Source organism: Pseudomassariella vexata (genome assembly GCF_002105095.1).
Source record: "Pseudomassariella vexata strain CBS 129021 chromosome Unknown BCR38scaffold_2, whole genome shotgun sequence".
NCBI classification, from domain to species: Eukaryota; Fungi; Ascomycota; class Sordariomycetes; order Amphisphaeriales; family Pseudomassariaceae; genus Pseudomassariella; species Pseudomassariella vexata.
In genome coordinates this window covers 1424603-1450505 of record NW_024467957.1, presented here as the reverse complement: position 1 = coordinate 1450505, position 25903 = coordinate 1424603, and the positions used below count along the sequence as shown (strand labels likewise).

Below are 25903 nucleotides of genomic sequence, written 5' to 3'. Positions count from 1 at the left end.
CTTGATTGTTCGAGATATGAGTCAAGGGTGGTCTCATCGGCAACAAAGAAGGACATCTGGTTGTTGGATGCGGGCGTCATGGGAACTGCTTCGTGGTCTGGGGACCGCTGTCGCCCAATCGTGCCTGGAAGAGGTCGCATGATGTAGGTGTTATATTTATGATATCACTGTTGAATGAGCATCGAGATGAGTTACGTCTTCCAAACAACTGGTAGAAAAGAGAATCGCTAGACACTGATTAGGGTCGCATGTATCTTCATGAAGGTAGATAACTACGAAGCAGTTGTACTGACAGGATGGTGTGCGAATGAATGATGACAATGCCAGTATCGAGACTATTGGCTCAGGATTCCAAGCTGCCCGTTTCGCTGATAAAGGAGCACCCCGCACCACTCTCACGCGCAGCTGGATGGTCACACGTTCATCAACAGCAATGGCGCGAGTTCCAGATTGTGACACACTCCAATGCACGGACGCGCAACGCAATGAGCATGTTACTGGCATTTTGTGACTGGCCCGTGACTCCCTAACAAGTCACACAAGTCACAGTGGGCTAGGCGGCATTCGAGTCATGGTTTTTGCGGGCCTGGCCTTGGGGATTGCAGGGGATTAGTACCAATCAACGATATTTGCCCCTCATTGTGATTCCATCACCCCCAGAGTGCCAGAGGGCAATTCTACCGCAACTTTGATTCAGCTGTCAGTAAAGTTCAGTTATTCAGAGTGCTTCTCAGTTGAACGCCCAATATTCAGATTTTTTCTGACACGGCTAACCTACCGAATCTGTCTCTCTACTCGTATTCCTCAACGAGGCAGCCTCGTAACTCACCGACGATACTGTCGCTGTTCCTCGAGACTCCAGCTGCTGACCGTCGGCTCCATATTCCATCCTAGAATTCCTCTGTTACGGTCGACGAGATAGGTACTCTACCAGAGGCCAGCGGTGGCAGCCACGCACCGGAGTTTTCGAACAACGCGATTGGTGCTCAGACAGGTGTCAGTGGTAGAAGTACTACAGTCCCAGGTCCTCCCACCAATTACAGCACTTGTAGCAACGTTCTATTCGACCAGCAGTACACATCGCAACAACCGCCCGCTCCTGTGCCTCACTACAATATCTATCCTCAACCTTACCAACCACCACCTCGTTCTCAAGTGCTCTACTCCACCTCCAACATGGATGCCAAAAGACACCCAAGCTCCTTCCAGCAGCTGGAGAAGCTAGGCGAAGGCACCTATGCTACTGTACGTTCTATGCCCATTCCATAATCCACTGTCCTGCTTCTGATCATGTGTGCATCATAGGTGTTCAAGGGCCGGAACCGCCAAACTGGGGAGCTGGTTGCTCTGAAGGAAATTCACCTCGACTCGGAGGAAGGCACGCCGTCGACAGCGATCCGCGAGATCTCCCTGATGAAGGAGCTGAAGCACGAGAACATAGTTGCATTACACGATGTCATCCATACCGAAAACAAACTTATGCTGGTGTTTGAGTACATGGATGGCGATTTGAAGAAATACATGGACACCCACGGCGATCGAGGAGCCCTGAAGCCTCTAACCATCAAATCCTTCATGTACCAGCTATTGAAGGGGATCGATTTCTGCCACCAGAATCGTGTACTCCATCGAGACTTAAAGCCCCAGAATCTTCTCATCAATAGCAAGGGCGCCTTGAAGCTGGGTGATTTTGGGTTGGCAAGAGCATTCGGCATTCCTGTCAATACGTTCTCGAACGAGGTCGTTACTCTCTGGTACCGAGCCCCGGATGTCTTGTTAGGCAGCAGAACCTACAACACCAGCATCGACATCTGGTCGGCTGGCTGTATCATGGCCGAGCTGTATACGGGCCGACCTCTGTTCCCTGGTACGACCAACGAGGACCAGATTACCCGCATCTTCCGCATCATGGGCACACCCACCGAGCGAACGTGGCCAGGAATCACGCAATTCCCCGAATACAAGCCGAATTTCCAGATGTATGCCACGCAGGACATCCGTGCCATCTTGCCGCAGATCGACCAGCTCGGAATCGCCCTTCTGCAGCGAATGTTGGTACTCCGCCCCGAGCATCGGATCAGCGCTCACGAGGCGCTGCAACACCCCTGGTTCCAAGATCTGGTTATGCAGCAGCAGCAACAACAGCAGGCGCAGACGCAGCAGGCCATGCACGCGCAGGCCCAGGCGCAGGGTATCAGAGGTTATGCGTCGGCCGTTTCGTCCCAGCAGTATAACCATGGCGTGCACTATTAGTGGCGTGCCGGCGGCCGATGGGCATGAATAGGAAAATGAGAGATAATTGTTTGGGAGAATCTACAGATATGCAATTGCAGGGATGAGCGGTGATGACGATGCTGGTCAGCTAGCCAAAGCAGGAAAGAGGAATTGAAAGTACTCACAGTAATGCTCATCAAGCGGAGACTAGGGACAAGGGCATGATTAGGCACGGCAGGCGTTCAGGACATGGATGATACTTGAACATAGAGGCTGTTTGCACTCACAGAGTTCCGGAATGGTTGGATCGCCTCCACTCTCGAGTAATTCTATACCCGCTCACAACGACGGCTCGGGAGGGTTTATTTCTTTGTTCAATTGTGAAGAAAACATATAATTGCAGGGGTATCTCATGTGCTGCTACCCTTGCGCCCCTGTCCCGACTTAAGGAGCCGTTGCTCCGAGTCCATCCATTTTCTACATGCAAGTAATACAGTCAATGCCTCTCAGATGGCAGCGCTCACTCCTTTTTGACCAAACTACCATCAACATTACTCCTGAACCCCTTTTCTGCCGGCTCCTTAGCCCAAGTCTCGGCCAGTCCCAACTGAGGGTCATCCTCGGGATACCCTAAACTGACCCTCAATTTCTCCATCTCACTCCTGACCCTCACTGCAACCTCGACCCGCAACTCCACCGCCTCCTTCCCATACTTCAACTCATCGCTCAGCTCACCCCTGACCACCTGCGCACTGCTGCTCATCATCTTCTCCTCTCTCCGGACCAGCTCCCGCCACCGCGCGCGCAGGTCGCCAAAAGCCCGCTCGGCGTCGAGGAGTTCGCCAAAGGCGACACGCAGTTTGGCGCCGGCGCGGGGCACGAAGCGTGGGAAACCGCGATCTTCGGACATCATGTCGTGCGTGCCGTCGATGAACATGGGCAGCACGTCGGGCATGGGCTCGCTCTCGAGGATCAGCCGCGACAGACCCCATTTGAAGTAGCGGAGGGACTTGCGAGGGTCTTGATGCGTGCAGCCTTCTGGGAAGACGTGCACCCAGCTGTGACGGTTGCGGGCGTAGATGGAGGGCGCCGGGTGGGAGTCAGTGCCCGTGGTGGTGTAGGTGAGGCCGCCTGAGGTGAATGGGTCCGGGATTGAAGCAGAGGAGGCCGTTGGCGATGTGGTTTCCTGTGCCTTAGGGGTAGAGAAGGGCTGCGATGAGAGTAGCCGGATGGCTTCGGGAATTGTGGGTTGAAAGACACCGCCGTGAGGGGAGTAGAGTAGTCGATGAGTTGGTAGGACTTGGCCGAGGCTAAAGAAAGTCGAAAGCGCCCTACAATACACGTGAGTATTTGTTTAGGGTGAAGGCTTGGCTCACTCACTGGTTCTTGAAACATATGTCGTGAGCACCGAGGCCCCATCTCATGTTCGATGGGTTGAAAAGATAGCGCAAGGGCAGTACTCCCCATATGAGGGGATCGTCCATCCTAAGACAGCATGAATTACTGCCGCAAATCAGGAGGAATGTCGAGTGCTGGCCACTTACACGCTGATATGATTACAGACTAATCCTTGTCAGTAAATAAGTGGTTTGCGAGACAGATGAGATCTTATACCCGTTATGAGACCCCTCTCTCTCTTCTCGGGATCCTTTCTTTTGTCTAGAATATCTAGAAACCTCTGCAGGCCGGTGACTTCAACCGTATTTAGACCGTATAAAAAGCCCCTCGACAGCATGCCCGTGACGCCCATGACGAAGGACGAAGTCGCACGCCATGGCAGTCTTGGCTGCCGCAACGACAGCCGCTGGCTCGTCATGTCAAGCTTGTCGTCCGCCATGAGAAAAAAATGGAGAAATAGTTACAAGTTACAAAGAAGAGGTGGAAAAGAGAACGTTCAACTTAACGCATGGCGAAGTGAACGTCGCTCGCTGCCTGCTTCTTGCTTGGCGGGCAGGACAGTCCGACGCCGAGTGCTAGAACTAAGTCGGATGATGACGATGCAAAAGATCTGCAGGAACAGGGGACTCCGGCGCGGTCGCTCCAAATATCAGGAAGCTTCCGGGGATGCTGGGGCGCTCGAGCCAATCGGGGGGGCTGCAAATGCAGCGCGATTCAACGGTCCATGGTTAGCGGGTTGTGGAATCAATCAGCTCCATACCTCATCATCTAGGTTCGAGTAGTTGGCTTTCACATGGACATCCGATAAATTGATATAGTCCCAATACACTCGTTCGCAATGTCGCACAGTATGTCAATTATTGCCTGAATACACCACCCCAGGGACTTATCGTACTGACCTGCGCTCTAGGTAAACGGAACACATCAAGAGCCGTCTTCACCTCACACGAACGAGAGCAAGCCAAGAAAGCATGGTCATCCACATCAGCGCGTCTGTCTCGCGACTCGTTCCTCCCCTTCGCGTCATGTCGTCTCTGTCTCGAGCCAGCTGAAGACCCGGTAGCATGCCCGCACGGTGACATATTCTGCCGCGAATGTGCTTTGAACAATATCCTCGCGCAAAAGAAGGAGATCAAGCGTCTGGAAAAGGTGCGGGAGGCTGAACTACGGGAAAGCAAGGAGCTGAAGGACCAACAAGATGCCGAGGCGCGCGAGAGGGCCATCAAGGAGTTTGAGATGACACAGAACGGTCTCGACGTCAAGAAGGACCATCGATCACAACCCACCGATGGTGCTGTCACGAGTACGACCGAAGTCGAGACCAATGGGCAGAACCGCGCCGGGAAGAGGAAGTTCGAGATGGACGACGAGGAGCTGCAGCGCATAGCGACCGAGGACCGTACAAAAGCACGAAAAGCCCTCGACGACGAGAAGGCCGCCAAGCCGACGTTGCCCTCCTTCTGGACACCTTCGGTCACCCCGTCGTCTAATTCGAAGGATGCGCTGCATGATATAGTCAAGAAGGCGAAAAGTAACCCCATATGCCCCGCCGCCCCCGAGGACAAACCGCATGCCTATTCCCTACATGCGTTGATCACGGCCCATTTCAGCGAGGAGGAAGATGAAAAGACGAGGAAGAAACAGCGCGTGTGTCCGTCATGCAAGAAAGCTTTGAGCAACGCATCGAAGGCCATGCTTGCGAAGCCGTGTGGGCATGTCGTGTGTCGAAATTGTGTGGATAGGTTTATGCGCTCCTCAGGCCATCACGATCCGCATGCCGAAGACTATGATCCGGAGAGTCTACGGTGCTACGTATGTGATGCGGATCTCGTCGACAAGAAGTCGAATGACAAAGGTGGAAAGAGTAAGAAGAAGGATAAATATAAGGTCAAGCCCGGCCTGGTCGAACTTCGGAGCGAAGGTACGGGCTTCTCAGCTGGAGGGGCGAACCAAGTACAGAGATCTGGGGTGGCGTTTCAGTGCTGACGAGGCCGCTATTACTGCGGTTCAGCGGTGCAAGCATGGCCATCGGCAAGGTCTAAAGCAAACTCCATGCATAGAGGTATAGAGCCTCGAGCCCATCTGGTAAGCGCATCGCCACCAGTGGCTATTTGGGAAGAAGCAAGAAAACAAGTATGCGGTCCCCACAAAACTGAACAATTGATACCCAGATATGAATCCCAAACTCCACCCACCAATGCGTTTTATCGTTTAATCATACATGAGTACACATGGTCATAACAGTAAACAAACAAGCAAACAAACAAACTGTGCGCTTATCCAGACATCCTCGCCCCCAGTAACGCAGAGCGTTCAAGTGAACATGCTGTGGATCTGCTTCACTTTTTCTCCACGCCCCGGTGCGACCCATCCACCATATTAAGCACCAGCCTCGCGCCATACTCCATGCGGCTCTCGCCAATATTCCGATGTGCTATATTTGCTTTCTCCCTAATCCTAAAGCGCAGCGCCCGTAGCGTGTGATCCTCGTCGTCCCCGCCAGGGCCTCTTCGCAGCCGTCTCCGCCGGCGCATCTCGGACAAGACGGCGGCAACCACGAGGTAGATCTTGAAGAGCAGCTTATACACGACATCCTTGGCCAGCATCGTCATGCCGTGGCCGAAGAACCCCCGCAGGAGCTCGCCCGAGAGCCCGTCGTACAGTGAGCCGACGCCTTCGGTGTCGACGATTTGCCGCATGACGCCGATGATGCTCTGCTTGGCGAGCTTGTTGGCGGCGCGCGAGGCGGCCAGTTTGGCCTCGATTACTTCAACAAGCTCGCGGACTGTGGTGGGGTGGTCCTGTTCGTCAGCGGATGTATCGTCGGCCCCGTCCTTGGTCATGATCTGCGGCTCGGCCTTGGTAGGAGTCGCGGACTCGCTGGGTGTGCCAACTTGAAGCCTCGCCTTGGCGAGTTGGAATGGATACGTGATGGCGCTCGCGGCGGATTTGCTCAGCGCCGCGAACAAGAACGTCAAGTGTGGTCCTGGTTTGTCCCACTTCTCAGCGCCCAGCAAGCTTTTCTTGAGCATCTCCTGCAGGAAAAAGGTGATGCCGGGGTTAAGCGACAAGACAAGAGTCGCTGAGTACCCCGACCAGAACCCTGCCAGTCCTTTTTCCTCGCGGATCGCCTGCATAATCTCCCTCAGGGTCAACTCCTTCGCCTCCGCCCCCCCTTCCAGCAGTGCCGCCGTCTGCTTCCGTGTCACCACATTGGCGATGGGCGTGGTGAACGCCCTCGAGCAGGCCCCCGCCGCCATGCCTATTGCCAGCTCTTCCCATACTCGCAACCCCTTTCCCAGACTACGCGACCGCAACCGCCGCGCCCGAAACCACTATCCATGCGTCCGCGTTAGTCCACCCACCACTATTACACCAAGTCACGAAGGGCTGCTTGGCGTACTTACCTCATAAAATAGAAAAAAGAGGAAAGAGTCCAAGACAGACTTGCCCACATCGCCCGCTAGGCCACCAAAAAGCGCTTTCCACCCGCCCGCGTCCGAGTCCGCGCAGATCCGCGAAAAGGCGTCGACGATGCCCCGGTAAGCCCCCTCCTCCTCTGCGGCTTCGCCGGGAGGACCTTGCGGACCAGTTCCCTGAGGAGGTTGAAGTTTGCCCTCGCGGACTAACTGGCGCTGAACTTGCAGCCGAGTAATCACTAGTGAGAGTGGATACGTAAGACATGTTGAGATGGCGGTGCCTGCTGAACCGGAGAGGGCGTGGTGAAGCGCGGGGAGGAGTTGGCTGATGTGTTCGGTGTCGGTGTTCGTGTTGATGAAGCTTGGTGGTGGAGGTGGAGATGGTGAGGGTGGTGAGAACTGTCGTTGGTGGAGTTGTAGTGTTGGTGGAGAAGGCATGACTGGTGAAGGAAGGGGAGAAACGAGAAAAGACGGGAGAGGGTCTCTGGGGAACAGGAATTTATGGAAATATGCAGTTGTAGTCACGAGGATAAGATCGTCGTCGACTTATTCGTTGGCCGTCGTTGGGCATGCGAGCAGAGTAGTGTGAGCCAACGACAGACAAGCCACTGGTCTGTAATCCTATCCCCGGGATCTGTCTCGTGGGCTGGCTGATGTGCCCAACCGGTGGAAGTTAGTGTGAAGTGTAGGTGGACGAGTGGTATGTGCAGTAGCTATCAGTATCAGTCTGATCAATACCGAATGCACCGACTAGCCAGTCGGAGAATGGTTGGTGGCTTAGAATGCCACAGTCGCGAAAAGCGCAGTTGCCAAAAAAAATGTGTAGGGGGTTTGAAATTCAATGCAAAGATGAGAGCCTATAAATGGACAAGTTTTGATATTTATTTTACTGCCATTGGGTCCAAGTGTGGCCCTTCGGTTTGAGCTTTGGCATGAAATTGATCCCGCAATTGATGGATATGCATGCATGGTAAACTGAACTAATATGTTTTGTTACTTACTTAATAAGTGACCTTGTTGACCGACGTCATCGCTGAGCTGCGTGCGTGCCCCGCTATAAGTTGCTACAAATGGGTTAACTTAAACCTCAGCTCGCATCTTGTAGTTGATAGATAATAATTGTTCTCGCAATATTCGTCAATAACTCCTGTCCTATAGATACGCGAGGCGATTTTTTCTGGAGCTCGCTGTTGCTCGGGAACTAGGGATCCAACACCGGGCTAGATACGCGGCTTTCCACGTATATGGGTCCAACCCCCCAGATTGGTCCTCTTACCGCTCCCTTGGGCAGTCGACACAACGACACGTGTGACTCAACACCCACTTTTGAAGCCTAACCAACCTAGAGTCCCTTAGTGAGCCAGATGGATATCACCTTATTGTTCGAACGCATCCACAGCGGGACAGATCGACCTGACGAGAGAATTTAGGTAGGAGAAAGAAAGAAACGCTCAAAAAAGCTAGAATGAGTCATCTTGTCTTCCTTCGAGAGTGGTATCTTAACAGCCCTAAATACACGCATCCGCTGCTGTGTGGCTCGCCCAACCGAGGGCGAACAGGCGAAAAGAAGACAACCATACATGCCCAAGACCTGGACTCCTGTCACGAGGTCGCCTTGAAATAAAACGCCACCGAAGACAACGCCTTGCGCTGCTACCCCTGAAAATGCTGGATATGCTGAGCCGTGACCCTTTTACGCCTATACTGGTGTATCACCGTCCTTATTCGTATATAATGCTGCGCCAGCATCTCGTGCTTTGTTTGCTGTTCTTCTCTCCGCCAATGAAACTGCAGCCTTGCTTTAACTCGGCGCAATTCAAACATCCTATATCCGACCTTTCCATGTTTGGTTGAGGCCGAGGGACGTCGCACGGCTTGTTGTATTCAATGCATGAAACGCTCTTGATGGGAGCCTGGGAGCCTTCAACCTAGAGTTCCTTTGCTCTGTCTGTGTGCGGGTGATTTTCCCGTCCGAGAATAACTTGTCCCCCACCCTTGCTAGTCGACTTTGCTTTCTTGCGGGAAACGTGGCCAGTACTACTTGCTTCTGGTGTTGTATCTGGAAAGTTGCTACTTGTCCGGATACTGCGACTTGGCGATTACTACTTTCCTCGGATACTGCGTCTTGAGAATTATTGCTTTGCTCAAGATGCAGAACCTCGATGGCTCTTCACTTCGGACGTGCCAACTCTGACACCATCGTTTGCCTCGGGCAGCATAGCTTGGATGGGCTCGTTGGCTTCGGGTGCTGAAGTAAGTTGTGAGTTGCTTTAGGGAAATGCAGCAGTCTCTACTGCGTGCTGGAGGTGATTGTTTTGCGGAGAAGTTGTAGCCTGCTAAGCTTGATTAATACCAGACAGCCGTCTCGTGCCAGGGACTGACAAGTCAGGTTCGCCTGGTGCATCTTCCATATCCATATTCTGCGCTACCACGTGGTTGGGAGGTAGCCTCTGTGCGCCCAGACCAACCACCTTGAAGATATTTGTCCGGCCTCCATTCGTCGCTATCATGAGCTGTTCGTGCAGCCTGTTCAGCCTGTATTTTTCCCGAAGTGGCTCATATGGTTCCTGCGGCACTACCGGCTGTGGGTTCCAGCAATCTTTAAGTGCACCCATGACCTGAGCCGTCTCTTCTTCGGAATCGATGGGGCCTTCATTGGCTTCATCATCCTCTAAGGGGGCGTTCGCATCCAGAGCTGCCTTTTGCTGTTTCGCCTGGTTCTTCTTCTGGTACGCAGCAAGCAACATATCGTATGGCAGAGATCTCCCAGCAACTGCGCGCTTGGCACCCATTGAGTGGCTCTTGCATGTCAATGAACGTGCACAGGGTTGGCCATTAGCTAGGATCACACCACACTGCTTCTCAACGTCCACAGGGCCTTTGGCTTTGGGGGCTTTCGGCTTGGGCTCCTCCTTCTTCTTCTTGCTTTTGGGGCCTTTCTCGGGATCACCATCGGCCTTCCGCTTTTTCCCCTTGGGCTCGCCGCCGACCTTCTTTCCAGACACGTTCTTTTTACCGGCCTTCTTCTCGGGCGGGCCATCTTCATCATCGTCGTCGTCGTCGCTTCCGGCTGCCTTGGCGTCGCCGTCTCCTTCGTTGTTACTGCGAGCGGCTTGCACTTTGAGTCGCTCCCGCGCTTCCCGCGCTTCCTTCTTCTTTTGTGCTTTCTCCTTCTTCTTTTTGAGGCATTCATCTATATGATCTGGTAGGGCCGGCTTAAGCACCACCTTTTTACAGTGCTTGCATTGTTGCGTAGGAAGGGGATCGTCGAGGGGTCGGCCGGTCTCGAAGCTTTCGCGGGTGCTATCCTCCAGTTGATTCACTACGGGGCCAGGTGATAATGCACCGAGGATAGCTGCGGGGCTTTCACTCCTTTTCTTCTTCTTGTCATCCTCGAGGACGCTGCCGTCTCTCCAGTTTCCGGGTTTGCTCTGCTTCGGCGGGGGCTTCTTAAGCTTGATGAATCCATTCTGCTTGTCCCTGGACGCCTTCTTGGAAGCGACGTTGATGGTGCCTTCGTCGTCGGGGCCTTTGCGCCCTTCTAACGCGGACGCCATCACCGACCGTGCTCTGTATGTTTCGTAGTCTGTGGCTGACAGTTGCAGTGGCTCGATTGTTCGTGATGATTTTAGGAGTCAGACGATGTGCGACTGATAATCATGCAAGAGCGAGTTAGCGTAGGAAAAAAAATAACAAAACAAGGAAATGGTGGTTGACTCAATGGTCGGTTTCAATAGAATGATGCGACACGATGCTTCGAGGTTGACCAGGCATGGTCGAAGTCAAAAGCGCCTTGTCGGCCTTATCAGCATGCCTTCGTTCCTTATCGATTTGCACGTGCCGTTGGGCTCCACAGTGTACCCTGGTACTCAAGGAGTCTTGGCCCCAGACTCCAGTTTTTGAGGCTCCAATGCCATCTCGACTTCTTGGTCCTATCTATACCTACGGCTTAGACCTCGACTGTCAAGGTGGCGTGAATACGTCAAAGGACCAGATTGGCCTGTCTACTCGGCTTTCTTGGTTCTAGCCCCAAGGTCAGTCCTTATGTTACGATAAAGTGCAAACCAATGCTGCGACCACTTACATAGCCGAACACTTCAATGAAATATTGTTCCTTCTATGTTGCGTGATTCTATATCTGAGTAGAGATTTCCTACTAGGTTAGTCGTCTGTAGATCCTATTTCTACAGCTTCCTGTCGGATAATATACGCCGGCACAATACGGAGGATTGATAAGATATGGAGGCCTGCGCGCATGCTACAAAAAGCGTGAACATACTATGTGGTAACATTTGGCCCAATTGGGACATCGCATGACACCACAGCAAATCATATCTTTGGGAAACTAGAGTCTTTGCGAAGGATCGAATGCTTTAGTTACTGGCTTCGGACAGGTCTAAAGTAACTTGCATTTGGGTTTCATAGGTGCTTTAGAAGGATGTCAACTATCTGTCAGGTCCTATGCCCAGGTTGATAGCTGAACGTCCGTTTTGATTTTTATAGCTTAGATTGAAGAGTGAATAGGTTTCTACAAGGACAGGTGGAACTTGCAGTAGCTAGTTTGGCACAGAGGTAGAGAAGAAGCTCTTCCCTTTTTTCCAAGGCAGATTATATATGCGAGGGCAGGCCGCGTATCGGCATCGTTGTATAAATGTGTGTATTCACGTACGGCTTTGATTTGGTTCATTTACAGACCCCGTCCTCCATTCGAGTTCACATTCATATCCATACATGGCCAAAGTCAGACACTCGGTCGGTTCCGTCGTCCCTTCTCGGTTTGTCCATTGTCCAGATAGGCGCCATCCAAAGCCTCTAGGGCACCAAGGTGGCTCTTCCCACGTATCAAGTCAGTATACTGTAAACACTGCCGACGAGCCTGCTGACCCCCTCGTTAAGAGTCAGACTTCCGTGTCCCGTCAGTCCTCCTCGTCTTCTTCGACCTTGACGATGCGCTCAGTCGCCTCGCACTCCTCCGCCACCCGATGCCCCTCCATCATCTCGGACAGGGCATGGGCATGCTGCATACCCATGTCCTTCCAGACGACCTGCAGCATTGCATAGACCCAATCCCAAGATTCTCGGGGGACGCCGGGCGCACAGGCCGCGATCTTGAGATGCCACAACAAGCTTGGAATACCGGCAGCCCCTGAGCCGCCGTTGCCGACGGCAGCAAACTTCTCTGATTGCTCCTGGTTAAGGATAGGGTGGTGCCAATGAGATGGCGTGCTTGTGATGATGTCTTCGGCCATCCTCTCCGTAACTTGGAAGCATTGGCTTCTCTGCGCCGCTGTGACGGTGCGGAAGCTCGACAGGGGATACTCGTCGCTTAAATTGATGATGTCCGAGCATACAAGAATGCGTCCCCAGCGCAAGTGATTCCAGATTCGCGCTCCCCAAACGTCGTGGTACTTATGATATTTGCCACGGAAGACGGCAGCCGGTGGAAGATCCGGCGCGTTCACTATTATGTAGGGACAGGGGGTATGCAGCTGCACTTCTAGGCGCGCAAGAACGGCGTCCGTGTCAAGCAATAACTGTAGGATTTTATCGGCAGCTGCGCTCCCGTCTCGCCTTCGGGTGCGTTTGGCGTCTGAGTGAATCTGCAAGTATCGTGCAATACTAACAGCAATGTCACAGCAGCATTTCTCTTCTGGGGCTATCAGCTCTTTGCAGCTGTTCAAGCCGTCGAAGAATACCGGCGGTAGAGGGGAGTCGCTCAAATGAGACGACATATACTATCGCAGTCTTAGCGACATGCCGCCGAAGAGGACACATAACGCCTAGGAAGGGGAGAAGAGGGGAAGGGGGGCCCGGCGTCGGTTTGTCAACTTACAAGTGAAAACATGAGTTGCAGAACTGCCCGGGCACCAAAGCCGGGCATCGAGTCAAGGGGCAATACACCCCGCAACAGAGCCATGGCGCCAATGATGTGTATGTTGGCATCGCCCGTCGACAGTTTAGAACCCTTCCCTTGTACCACCTACTCGATGTCAGCAGCAGTCTAAGGGGGGAGGGGGTCTCGGTTTCCCATCTCAAGACTTGCCTCGAACAGGGCGAGCATAACAACAGCCGAGAGGGGAACCATGATTTTGGACTGGTCCATCCGTTTCGCCGCAATAAGCTGGTTCGTCTGCTTTAATGCCGCGGTGTACCTTTGGCGGGCCACCCATTTTAGATCGTGATTCCCTTGGGTGTTGGATAAACCCGCCAGGCCGACAGCAATCACTGCAACCATAACAGTCAGTATCTACTACTTACGAGTATCGAAGCGATGGTAGGGGAGGGCCAAGTCATATATCAATAGCAAAAACACCTCAGGCAGCTCTATACAGCAACTTTTGCTCTGGAGATAGACCAGAAAGGGAAAGGGGAAAGCCTGGTAATCACGTACTAACATTCCGCATAGCCACGGTGCCACCGCTGTACAGCGCCATGTGGTCAGGAGCCTCAGGCGCAGTCGGATGGGTCATGAGATAGCGGTTCATGAAGAACTGGATGCCGATTTCTTCTACGTTGGTTTGAACCTTTGGGGGTACATTGGCCGCGATGACTTGTAGTTTGCGCTTCGTCTCTTCGGCCCTTGACCAGGAGAGGTTTGTGCTCGTGGATGAGTCATGCGGACTGCGGCTACTGCCAGACGAGGAGGCAGAAGAAGGTGATGAGGTCCACGAGGCGTGTGCCTTCTGAATCACCTTGCTGCTCTCATCCCGGAACATCAATGACAGTTGGTCCCGGTAACCAGGGCATCTCCTGCCAACGCGAAAGCATTGGGTGCATCCTGGTCTGACTTTGTCGCACTGCGCTTAGCGTCAGCTATTCATCCCGACCGTTCAGGATGAGAAGGGGAGGATAGATGATGAAAGAGCAGTGCAGGGAGTGTCTGCAGGACAAGATCGGTCCCGATTGGCACATGTGCAAAAGATGCACCCGAATCCAGGTGCGAAAGCGCACCGTGGTGTGGAGTATACAGAGACCAACAAAGCCCAGCCCTCGACGGCGCGACGAGGGACGGCGGGCGTGGAACTAGTACGCACCTTGATTCGTCGCGTTCTACAAAGCTGGGTCCCGAGTCAGCAACTATTCGTATCACCAGCGCGAAGCGACAACATCAAAGTCAAGGGTGTACAGAGAAGGGAAGGAGATGAATGGGCGTATCTATTATAAAATCGGTTTTCCTTACGACGGAATGTCAGGGAAAGACGAACCTGGCAACCTAGAGAAGCCTTGCCACAGTACACCATGGTGTAAATAGGTTTCGGACCATATCAGACCACGGGCACGATGAGAATACCGGATTTGGCAGAGGCTGGCTATGTGGTATAGCTTGCATTCCCCGAACCTCCAAAGGACTATCTGCGCTGCGGATGCTGCGAGCATCAAAGAGGAAAGCTGTTCGTGGGCGATGGCGGGGATGGGGATGGGTCGCGATTAGAGGACGTTGGGTTAATACATGTAGTCCGAGTGCCGGCAGGTCAGGGGATCGCCTTACACTCCTTGCACGTCTCCAGTCGGAAACGGGCCGTGGCCGTGGCCTCCAATGGCGGATGGGAAAATGGAAAATGGCCAATACTCGTCTTCTTGTCAAGAGTGTGGAGCCGGTGGGCCGTAATTGATTTTTTTTTTTTTCGGTAGAATGGGAAATAGCCCCAGAAGTGTAATGACGAAAGGGGACTTGTTCAAATCTTCGAGTTGTCAAAGTCACTGGGAAGAACTACGTGGCAGGCAGACTCCCTTTGACAGCCACTGTCTGACAGTCGTCAGATAAAACAGACGACTCAGATGGAATCGAATCGTCTTCGTTGGGGTGTGAGGCGGAAGTCAAGGGCCGAGGTAACGCAGCACGCAAGGAGTCTCTTTTTTATCAACATGCAATGTCCTTTGGTCCTCCTTTAGGTCTTCTAAGTTCTGAAGTTGTGACACCCGAGATTAGATGCAGGCGAACAGAGCTACCTTCCCCCACTTTGGACGTAGGAATCGGGTGCTGCGGAGTACGGAAAGTGAGCCAGCTTGTCCGGTTGGCTGGCCTGTAAAGAAGAAAAGAAAACTACACTTGCTAACAAAGACAGGGCAGCCAACCTGCAGACATGCCAGCTGTACCTAGGTAGCTATGATCGGGTTGATCATCGTGTCTAACATAGTAGTCGCAGGTTGGCAGCCAAGTAAGTGGTGACGATAATACGTGCCCAGAGTCAGGCCTGGAGAGGCCCAAGCGTTTGACAGGATCTGCCTAAAAGTGGGGATGCTGGGTATGCGAGTTCTTGTTAATTAGTATTCGCCAATAAGAGGCAGCTATCTCGTCAAGGCCTCCCAGTCTCGCTCCCGTCTATGTCGACAAGCCTGCAAGCCAAGCTGACAAATTGTCGTCCTTCCTTACCCCCTGCACAGTCACAGCAAAGTGCAAAGCGCAATTGAGCAGCTGCGCAGAGCTGGGGAACTGACTCCGATTTAGCCAGGAAGTATGGCCTAAACAATCGTTTCACCCCGATAGCGATGGCGCGCGAAGTCGGGGGACAATGGGATATTCGAAACGCTGTACTGAACACTGTCCTTGTATTGCTTCATGACATGAACTAGAAATGCGAGCGACTTCGCAACAGTGGATATATCTTATCACGAAACCACCGGTCACGACGTTACCTTGCACCTATCCACCTGGTGGATTGGATCACGACTTAGCATACTAGCCCATGACGAAGTATGTACGTATGAAGCGAGTACCGAATAGTTTATTCTGTGCGGGCTTTGCAGGGATCAAACCACCCGACACCGAATTCTGAGAGGCGCTCGGGGACGACAGGGGTTGGTTGTCCTTCACATCCGGTCCCTTGCACACAACAGGCAATGACATTGAGCTGTCAAGGTTTCAGACGAGATATCAGCATGCACTTGCGCTTGAAACCAGAAACCAACCAAACCCAAACCTAACAGTACTGGCACAGGATCCCCACCCAGAAACGATGACTTTGTTGGCGGAGTCATTGAAACAGCCTCTACGAATGCACGCTCGCGAACTTCATCTTTTTGTCTGATGCTGCATTAGAGAGGAGACAAACGTGACCTAAATCAACCCTAGGTTTGGCACGCAAATGTTTGGGCCTGGCGGTGCGTCGAGCCGTCGTGACCGTACTGCAAAAGTTGCAATGGTTTGGCCCGCCTATGCGCAGTGGACCGCTCGGTGGTGAGTTTCTATGCAGACGACAGTATAGTCGACTGGTCATGATCTGCCTTCTGTGAATAGGGGCTCTGCCAAAGTTTTACTACAACCGGAAGCTGGCAGACTGCACGGTTTCATCCTCAGCAACCACCTTGGTGCCGAAGGAAATTACAGCATGTATCTCGAGCATGTGAAGTTGCATGAGAAAGTTGGGTTGACAAAACTTTATGCAAATACAAATACATGAGGCCAGCGCGATCGTCGGATAGGGTACCAAGCATAAAAGTAGGATTGGTTTCATCGGGAAACGCTTCCGAATCGGCTTGTGAGTTTCTCATCATCCGCCAGGCTCCTTCTAGTGTGGCATCTCTGCGTTACTGCTATTCCAATGGAATGCCATCTTCGTGCGAACTGGCCAATCGTTGACTGTCCTTGTCCTTCGGTGCCCGGAACCCCATGTACGGAAGGTACGAGCCGGGGAATATTATATTGTATAAGATGGCGGCCAATGCGATCGGCAGGGCATCAAAAATGTAGAAGCTGCCAGTGATATCAGCAGAAGAAACATGTCGGCTTCGACGTCGGTCCTACTCACAACCACTCGTACTGCTGGACATGGCCACCTTTACCCTCGGCAAACTCAATCTCGCGATAGACGGATCGGACCTGGCCAGTCGTCTTGCGTTAGCAGTCATATTGAAAGGGGGGCATCTATGTGACCACGAACCAGGATCAGTGCACAAGAAGCGTTGACGGTGAACAGGATCGTTCTCCAGTTGGGGTTGAATTTCCGAGAAGAGCCCTCGAGCGTAGCTGTCTTCTGCCTTTCATCCGCTTTCAGAAGCCTCGACTCCAGGTCAGCCGCGAATTGTTTCGAGGTGAAGTAGAAGCGAGCGGCAACGATGGAGAACAAGCCAAACCCCATTATCTGAATGCTAATGCCCGCCAAGGCGATTTTCTTACCCAGATCGAGTTTATGCTGAGCGTTGCTGTCGTTCGGTTCCGTGCCCGCTACAAGCACGGCTCCTATAAGCTGTAAGAGCAAAGCAACGATGTCGACGCCCACGAAGATTGGCGTGATCCAACAAGCTTCACCGACTATGATTAGAAACTCGTGTGGAAAAAGCGGGAGGAGGTGTATACTAACGAGGGACCCAGAGGAGCTTGGTTGTGCGTGCTCGAGCGGGAACAACAAGGGAGACGAGTCGGCCAAACACGACGTATATGATACCAGCCATCAAAACCGGTGCCAGAATGATCAGGATGAACTGAGCAATGTATTCGTTGCGGTTCGTTACGTTGGCGGCGCTCATGACTCGCACCCCGTGGCCGAGGCACTCCACTGCCATGTCATCAGTCGTTGCGTTCCTAAGTGGAAGTGCTTTCGTTCCTGAGGGTTCACTTACTGAGCAGGGCGAGGATCATCACCAACCATATCCACGCACGTGTAAGCACCGTTCGATATACGGCCACAATGCTGTTAATGCCGTACACAGCACACATAACGATGGCTGCGGGCTGTGACGGCGCATAGACGTAATAGGACCTCGGTCCTGTGACCATGGTTGTTTCTGCCCCTATGGCTGCCATCTTTTTTACGCTCAACTTTCGTTGTCAAGCCTCCCAAGACTGAAAAGAACGATAAAATCCGCTGCAAAAGGCGAATTCTTGATAGACTTCGAAATAGGGGGAAATTCCACACGGCCAGCAATTATTCGCTAATATCATTCAAGCGTGTATTTTTCTCATTGTCTGATATCCGAACATAGTGAGCTCATGGCATCCGTATTATATACAGGAGGAGTAGAGACAGCAAAAATAAGAACCGGATACATTTCACCACATCAAGATTACGAATAGCGACGCCGACTCGCCGTCCATGTCGAATTTTTGCAGCTGGCATTGCCCCTTTTTAATCGGCAGACAACGTATTCCGTACTGGCAGCCTTGTTCCCATATCGAATAATCAAAACTCAGGTGGCCTGCAATTGCCGTTGTCAGCACGTTGGGTGGGTTGGTGTAGGATTTGGCGGGCTTACACAGCCTCGAGGCCAGGGTCTCGCTTAGTCGCTAGTAGATGCCAGTCGGTGCTGAACGGCGCCGTGATTGCGCGTCACGGAGCGGACTTGAACAATACACACTTTTACCTCGTCTTCATGGGGACAGGATGAGGCTGTGTCTGAAGTGTGCATAATTTGTACCCGTACAGCTATAGCTTGGAGTTTCGCATTTACATTCACATTTCCATAAGATTTTGGTACAGACCGTTATCTCTCGGAGTGAGCTGACTTCTGCCATTTAGGCTTAGTAATCTGGTTGGAAATCATGGATACGTAGTTGGTGCAAGAAGAGACAGACAGAAACTTTGATTCTTCAAATAAGCGACCCTTCGGCGGATGCAGTTCTCTCTTAATGCAGAGGGCCATGGTCGGTTGAGTGTCGTTAACTCCTTTCAAGATTGGAAATCTCAAGTATGAGTAGAACATCTGTAATCTGCGTTGGGCAAGCATTTCATATCGAGAACTAATACACTATCCATCCTTCCAAAGCTACATGCGCGTCTCTGCCAAAACTCCAAGCCTCCGACTAATCAATTTCTGATTAATCTCATCAATGCCAGTTCCCGTAGAGTGTTATATAAAAAGGTGTCGGCTGGTGTAGTTGGTCACTTCGCTGGTAGATAAGTCCCGATTTGAGCCTCGCCCACTTGGGTCGGTGACGAGTCGCGGGTTCGAATCCCGCAGCTGACACACAAGGGGGTTTAGTCAACCCTTACGGCGCGCTGCCCACCTTGTTGACTTCGCCTACCTAGCGATAATAGGGAGATTGGTGCAGTTTAGGATTACGAGCATCCTAGCCAGTCGACCGTCAAGCACTACGTCGGCGGAATATAACTCGACAGCCGGTCCAGAATTCGAATCGTTAATCCGACCCCTTATCGGACCTCGCCTTTCCGATAACGCTCGTCGGCGAACCCGTCCCCTCACGATAGAAGGCGCGCAGCACGCCCTCTCGCCGCGATTCTTGCGAGCGTCTGACCACGTTACGGTCTATCCACTTGAGCGTATGGTTGAGATGTATACGCTCGACGAGAACCCCAATTAGCAGATACTACGACTTGTCGCGACAAAAAAAATAGTCGAGCATCTTCTGCACATCAGCAGCATCCCACCCCTGAGGACGAATTTAAGTGCCGCATTACCACACTTATCGGTAGTTCAGGCAGGGGTTGTAGCACAGACTTAGGGAGGGACAGGAGGTTTAGTAGTCGTTTGGCTACAAGTTTACCTGTATAACCGCCCGACGCGGCTTAAGGGCCCGCTATATCATCTATAGCCCCTTAAGGGAGTACTTGTAGAGGTACCGAGGGTTAACACCTACGGCGTATTTAATATTTATTATAAAAAGGTACGAAGACAGGAACAGTATGATTTGTCAAAAGATTAAGAATACTCCGTATATATAGTATCTCGAGCACTGGCCATCTGTTCAGCGAATTTCGCGGCTTTAAGTGGACGCTGCCGAAGCCTGTGCAACCGAGGCTCTATCCACAAGTGAGTGTGTCTCGTAGCATACTGCCTGCTGGAAACTGGGTCCAGCCCCGAGCGCAACCACCATAAAAGCACGGTTCCTGCTCTACCAACACGTCTAGTTGGCTACCTACCGCGCTCAAGCCCTGACCAGAAGCTGAATACTACCCAGAGGCCCTCGACTAGCTGAGTCGTAGGTGTTGAAATAGTCCGAAACATAGTCGACAACAATGATATCACCTTGTTGAGCGTCAGGTCCATTTCCGACACTGGTGCCAGCGCAACGCAACTCGAGATGGCGATGACTCGACAAAGGAGCTTGGAAGTCCAATACCCAAGCCGAACCCGCCACGAGGGTTTGGGAAGTCGCTTGGAGACGCCAATCTGCGATGTGTTCATAGGTGAGTTATCGAAACTACCTAGCCAATGCCGGAGCAGAGGATGCAAGGAGACTTCTGACCAATGTTTCTGATGCAACCAAGGCACTATCTTCAACATGCTAGAAATATAAAGTTAGAGAAGCGAAAGCAAGAATGGATTGCCACGCACCGGCAGCTGATATATTCCTCATGCGGCGTACGTGAGGCTGAAAACCAGAAAGGAAAATCGGGAGGACTACTCTTCTGGCCTGGACAGCCGGGCCATTCGTCAACCCTGCATCGTGGCTGTTATGGCGCTGCGAAAACATAGCCACTACTGGCTACAAATGCTCCCAGGCGGAAGGGAGTGTGTTGTCTTTTAAGCCATTAACATCCCCCACCACCCCACCGGTAACGTTAATTGAGCACAATACTGCAAAAACACTACATTTTTACTTACACATAATTCCGTACATATTGAAGCTATTTATACCGTAGTTATACCATTATGTAGCTATTGTTATGGAGTTTAAGAATATCGCCACCTCTTGACTGTACGACCACTTCGTGTGACTACAGCGGCCGGCAAATCATCGGCCGTAGCCTCTGATTCTGATGAATCAACCCCTTCATCCTCAACTTCCACAACTTTCCCATTATTGGCTGGTACTTGACGGTTATTAGGGGGCTCCCCTGCAGCTAGTGCTTCTGATAATGTTATAAAACGGCGATTCGTATTTGGCAGTGACTTGCGCTTTTTATCCCTTTTCAAGCGGTCTAGTTCCTCCTGTAATGCTGTAGCCTTAGTGCGTTCGGCTACCAACTCTGCCTCTAAGGCTTCAACCCCCTTGGCAACCTTCTGTAGCCTATAGCGGCTATGTGGGCTTGACTTGTTCGCAAAGTTGCGGATTTGACGGCTCGTACGGGGTGTAGAATCACTGTCAAGTCCAGGGGCTTGTGGCGGCGGTGGAGTGCCCCTTTTATCAACATCTACCTGGATTTCTGGATGCCGTAGTGCCTTGGCCCTTGAAGTTGGCCAATTTCCAGTAGTTATCCAGCCAGATTTAATGACCTTATCGGTTATAGCCTTGCGTGCAGTACTATAACACCGGATAAAGTTGACGTTGTCAACTGGCGCCGCATCCGTCATTCTATCCAATTTACTGACTTCTGCCCTATAGGCCGACTTCAATACGTTAAAGGGGCCATTTTCATTTGGCTGTAAGCCATGGGAAGTGTGTGCCGGTAAGTAACAACAGTATACATTGTACATAAAGCACGTAGTCATCCACTCATCCTATATAGCCCAGTTAGTACAGTTATACTGCAATAACTAGAAGACTTACAGAGGCGTGGGACCCATGGTCATCTACTATAATTAGCCTAGCATCAGAGGGGTCTGCTGGCTGCGTCTGAGGCAAGTATACGTCAATAAGCCACTGATGGCCTATATGGTTGTCTGTCCAGCCATTTGGTGACGTTATATAGCGCCAGTGGGGACAGATCTCTCGGAATTGGTCAATGAACCACTGTTTTTGGAGCTCTTTGCCTTTAAACACTATACCTGTCTCTAGAAGGCGGCCATCGGCTGTAGTGGCTTCAATAAAGGTAGTCCAACTACGGCCCTGTGAGCTCTTAATTATAGCCTTCTGTTGGGCGTCAGAACTCCCCAATACGAGCCCGTCAAGGCCTATAGTATAGTAATTAGCATAGATAATTGCCTAAGAGACTAATAGATAGTTACCAAAGCCAGCCATTATGCCTCCCTTATCGACATTAACTGTATTTTCTGGCTTAATCCAGCCGTATTCTCTCTCACGGTTATCAAAGTACCAATGTACGGCTTTTGGTGTAAACGAGTTGAATCGAGCTGTCTCCTGCTTTCTACCCATCTTGGTACGAATTTCTGGGTGTCTAGAGACAAATAGGTTGAGCCAGCTCTTCCCTAATTCGTTGGTATCCCCCTGTTGAGCCAGAAGTGTAGAAACGCAAGCGCGTACGTGATTGTGCGTAGGGGTATATCCCAAGGACTCTTTTATGATGATACAGTCGACTATACGGCTTTCTTGGGCTATATAAACCCGCTTGCTGGTCGGTATAGGGTTGTCTGGCCACCCTTTGCCTTTGATTCTGTCGGAAAGGGTCTGCTGCGGCACTCCATGCTTCTGGGCGGATTTGTACTGCGACAGGCCATTATCGGTAACATCTAGAATAGCCTCAGCTATCTGGTCCTCTGTCCAGCTACGGCGCGGCATTTTGGTGTACTGAAGCGTAGTACTTATAGAATAATAGTCAAAGGGGCATCGTGGCCGTAGTAGAATCAGAATTTTACGGCTGCCGGAACTCCGTAGTACCGATGTGGAGTATCGTGTAACCTTTCTAAAAATGCTAAATTGAAAACTCTATTCAATTCGCTATTTATTCGTGCAATCGGCTTGTAAATAGCTTCAATTTCTATTAAGATACGTATAATTGAAGTTGAAGTAATTATAGTGTAGGTGCTGCTAATTTGGTTACCGGTGGGGTGGTGGGGAATGGTAAGCTAGTCGAGCAGGTGACCTCGGGATGAATAAAAGGAGCCCCCCAGGTCCAGGTGGAATGTCTCCTTATGTACAAGTACTTAAGTACTTAAGTACGTCATTTCAGTTTGCTACACTAGAATAAAGGAGCCGGCTTAGGTTAATCACACTTAGTTACCCCTTTTGTTCTTTTCATACTGACTTTTTGAAGGTCACTTGGGAGTCTGGGTATTCTGATACTAACCCTAAGTATAAGTACTTACACAACATAGGGCCGTCATCGAAGTTACCAAACCCCTATGCTATAGCAATATTCAGCGGCATCTCACAGCATAATATGATTTCTGTTGCATTTGTGATAACAGCCCTGTTTTAGCGTAAAACACAAATTTATAGAATTGTGTTTTACTACAGATTGGGCCAACGGAAGCTATAGGGCATGTCTCCTCTCCTTTCGCCCCTTCAACGTTTCTGCGTCTATTCAAAGTCCGGTTCGCGGTGTTCTTCGGAGATAACAATGATCTATGACAAAGTCAGCCTTCTACTAGAACCAAGGGTCACTTGAAGATCAGGAGCTGTTTTTTCGGCTGCGCGTGTGGTTCAAAGACACATCGTGCAGGTCATAGCCATTCAACGAGGAAATGGCCTAAAGATCGATCGAAATTCCGATTGAGTCCAGGTGTAGGAGTTCGGGCATAGGACTTGCAGGCTGTACTGGTCGGGAAGGATTACTAGGACGAACAGGACGAGGAGGAGCAGCAGCAGCAATGCGGGCGTTTCTTTTGGCCTCCCATCGTTTCATCCACAAGGGCGCAATCAGCGGCCAGCTGCTAGCGATGACGACGAAGTTGGGTTCGAATGTGGCATAGAACAAGGCCGTCTCACTCGTCCCAGTGACATCACCGTCGTAGTCTATCCGCAGCATTTCGTAGATTCGAAGGCCGGCGATCACGCTTACCCTGTGGTTCGTGATGAGCAATAACGCACGCACACACATACGTATGTTTGAAGTTACGGGTATCTTACGACCAGCTCAGGGTGAACAACCCAATGACCCCAACCTTTTTTTGGCGCGTTATGTTCATCTTCGCAAGGTGCGGAATAGGTAGGACGAGAACTAATAGATCTGCAACCAGATTTACGAATGCCGTGGCGATGTACGTTGTTTTCCAAAGGGGGCAGGTCCGTAGGAGATCGAGATCCCAGTTGGCGCTGATGGGCCGACACTGCAGAAGAATTTGTGACAAACTCCATGTCCATCCGGAAAGTATCAGAGCCATGGTGATCTTGGTTGCAAGCTTGACGCTTTCGTGGGGAAAGAGTCGAAGATAGTAGGTGAGAATGCTCATTTTGGTGGTTACAGCGCAGATTCCAAATATTATTTCAAACGATAGAACCAACTATATCATCGTAAGCACTCGTGCATTGCTCCGAGACGCGAAGTTTTGGAAACGTATCACCAACCTTCAACATCATTGGCATGTTTATCCTCACGTACGGCTCTGTAATATGGCGTCCGACACCACCAGCGACCACTTGAACATTGAACAGCAGTGGTCAGTAAGACTTTCCACGCTAGCTAGGGGTTGAAGAAATACTTACAGAAGCCAAACAACACGAACAACGCATTTGCAAAGACTGTTGAAACAACCAGCAACCAGTCGTCCCATTTCCATCCGCTTTTCGTGATCTTGCGCGCATAGAGACGAAGAACTACGGACAGTAAAGAAACTAGGTTGATTGTCGCCCCTAAAACGACATCTTGCTGCACTTCTGGAGAAAGGGGGTTCGAAATCCAGGTCATCGTGGCTGATGAAGCCTGTGGACGGATCCGAATTTGGAAACTGCTAGGCTGTTTTGACTGTTACCTCGAAGGGCCACCGTCAGCGAGCTCGCTCAGTACTGCTGAGAAAACCACGGGCATCTGGGTTTATTTATCCTGCAGCATTGAATGAAATTGAACACAATGGGGAATGAATGAGTTCTTTGAGGTGGCCAGCTTGCTTGCGGACTACCATCGCCACTTTGTTTGCTTTGTTCCAATAATTGGCGTACATTCTAGACGTCTTTCACCCTTGACCGGCTAGGTTGAAGGCGATAATGAATTGTGCTTTAATTTACATAGGGATTTTCTCTTGGATGATGGTTTTGAAACTGTATAGTGGGTGGGAGTAAGTGACTTACCACGGTCGTTTAGACACATTTGCCTACTTAATTAAATATGACTAGTCCCCATGACGCCATTCATCTTCTCAGTTTACAAAGAAAGAAAGCCTCCGAAGGTACCGACTCACTAGTAATATGCAAGAGAGCAGTGGACGAAGTCCAGCTGCTGAGCAGCTAAATGTTAGAGGCACTATGCCTTGCTTCCGCTGGAGGAGTGCGACATTCCTGGGGGAAACGGATCTGGTGCAAACATATACTTCAAGGGAACCCAGAATTATCACAGCGGAGCCTCGGATTAGCCGCCAAGCATGATATGAGGTTGTCGGGGTGTCAAGTTCATGTATACTTCTGGTAGAGAATATATCGTGGTGTTTCCAATAGTTCCATGTTGTAGTTGCTGTCAGTGACCCTTACAACACCTTCACAGATCAGTTACCTCCTAGATGCCTTGGAATCTTCAATACGCTTGTGGTAAGCTAGAGGAGTAAAATGACACGGTAAATCAAGTGTGCTTCATTCACACCCACCTAAAATACTTTTAATTAACCTTGGAAATGAATCAAGTTCAAAGTCCTCATCCCCCATTGGAAACATAAGGTTATGTCTTGGCATGGCGCTGCTCCAAAATTACTCGGAAAACTCCGATGAATTTCCGACCACCGTAGAGCGCGCACCTGCCATCTCCAATTATTCACTTGCTCCACGATTTTTCGGATCCAAGATTTTTCTGGACAGCCCGAACAGAGCTGTTCTCCATCCACAATTGCTTCGCATCATACCCAACGCCAGACAACCCGATTGTTGTGCCTTCCCACATCATTGTCGCTATTACTCATAGGACAACGGTAGATAAAATCAGTGCCCAGCTTACCGCAAGCCACCTCTGCCCTCGCGCCTTCCTTCCTTCCTTCCGTCCGCCTCCAACTTCCGCCAATCGCGAACCACCACCTAAACCCGCGCGACGCAGACAAACCCCATCTCGCCGCCCGCCTTTATTCCCATCTTTCTACCTTTTGCGCGAACACTGGTCTTCTTTTTCATTTATTGAGGCACAGCGCAGCAGCATCTTGTTGTTTTCACTTCCCCCTGTTTGCTTGCGACTCGTCCCTAGAAGGTAAGAGTAGCTTCGACGCCACCGTCGCTT

General features: G+C 51.2%; 8 protein-coding genes and 1 non-coding gene across 9 annotated transcripts; 3 read left to right on the top strand and 6 right to left on the bottom strand.

Annotated features, from left to right (window-relative positions):
* Positions 1-1176: 1176 nt before the first annotated feature.
* On the top strand, positions 1177-2253 carry BCR38DRAFT_454810 (PHO system negative regulator; the record flags this gene model as incomplete). The annotated part of the gene is made up of 2 exons (XM_040861737.1): positions 1177-1245; positions 1306-2253. The coding sequence occupies 2 exons, from the start codon at positions 1177-1179 to the stop codon at positions 2251-2253; spliced, it is 1017 nt and encodes a 338-aa protein (XP_040719857.1).
* A 481-nt stretch (positions 2254-2734) lies between these two features.
* BCR38DRAFT_454809 (uncharacterized protein) lies at positions 2735-4030 on the bottom strand (the record flags this gene model as incomplete). The annotated part of the gene is made up of 4 exons (XM_040861736.1): positions 2735-3545; positions 3595-3699; positions 3759-3777; positions 3829-4030. The coding sequence occupies 4 exons, from the start codon at positions 4028-4030 to the stop codon at positions 2735-2737; spliced, it is 1137 nt and encodes a 378-aa protein (XP_040719856.1).
* A 331-nt stretch (positions 4031-4361) lies between these two features.
* On the top strand, positions 4362-5809 carry BCR38DRAFT_471319 (uncharacterized protein). Its single transcript, XM_040862857.1, has 2 exons — positions 4362-4460; positions 4523-5809. The coding sequence occupies exons 1-2, from the start codon at positions 4451-4453 to the stop codon at positions 5596-5598; spliced, it is 1086 nt and encodes a 361-aa protein (XP_040719855.1). The 5' UTR covers positions 4362-4450; the 3' UTR covers positions 5599-5809.
* A 322-nt stretch (positions 5810-6131) lies between these two features.
* On the bottom strand, positions 6132-7358 carry BCR38DRAFT_304120 (mitochondrial carrier domain-containing protein; the record flags this gene model as incomplete). Its single annotated transcript, XM_040854592.1, has 3 exons — positions 6132-6389; positions 6507-6947; positions 7020-7358. Coding segments are annotated over 3 exons (1038 nt in total), but the record flags the coding sequence as incomplete, so codon positions are not given.
* Positions 7359-9367: 2009 nt separating this feature from the next.
* On the bottom strand, positions 9368-10588 carry BCR38DRAFT_332698 (SCA7, zinc-binding domain-containing protein; the record flags this gene model as incomplete). Its single annotated transcript, XM_040855176.1, has 1 exon — positions 9368-10588. The coding sequence occupies one exon, from the start codon at positions 10586-10588 to the stop codon at positions 9368-9370; it is 1221 nt and encodes a 406-aa protein (XP_040719853.1).
* A 1059-nt stretch (positions 10589-11647) lies between these two features.
* BCR38DRAFT_420374 (uncharacterized protein) lies at positions 11648-14088 on the bottom strand. Its single transcript, XM_040859379.1, has 4 exons — positions 13423-14088; positions 13075-13256; positions 12865-13011; positions 11648-12766 (listed from the first exon to the last, which is right to left on the bottom strand). Exons 1-4 carry the CDS (start codon positions 13745-13747, stop codon positions 11948-11950), a joined length of 1473 nt encoding a protein of 490 aa, XP_040719852.1. The 5' UTR covers positions 13748-14088; the 3' UTR covers positions 11648-11947.
* Positions 14089-16619: 2531 nt separating this feature from the next.
* Positions 16620-17736, bottom strand: BCR38DRAFT_303520 (RTA-like protein; the record flags this gene model as incomplete). The annotated part of the gene is made up of 5 exons (XM_040854582.1): positions 16620-16725; positions 16781-16851; positions 16913-17274; positions 17333-17527; positions 17592-17736. Coding segments are annotated over 5 exons (879 nt in total), but the record flags the coding sequence as incomplete, so codon positions are not given.
* A 1096-nt stretch (positions 17737-18832) lies between these two features.
* On the top strand, positions 18833-18935 carry BCR38DRAFT_t71. The gene has a single exon. It is a non-coding gene; the product is annotated as a tRNA-Thr (tRNA).
* Positions 18936-23070: 4135 nt separating this feature from the next.
* On the bottom strand, positions 23071-24397 carry BCR38DRAFT_481059 (uncharacterized protein; the record flags this gene model as incomplete). The annotated part of the gene is made up of 5 exons (XM_040863341.1): positions 23071-23115; positions 23336-23552; positions 23620-23993; positions 24058-24128; positions 24196-24397. 5 exons carry the CDS (start codon positions 24395-24397, stop codon positions 23071-23073), a joined length of 909 nt encoding a protein of 302 aa, XP_040719850.1.
* Positions 24398-25903: the final 1506 nt, after the last annotated feature.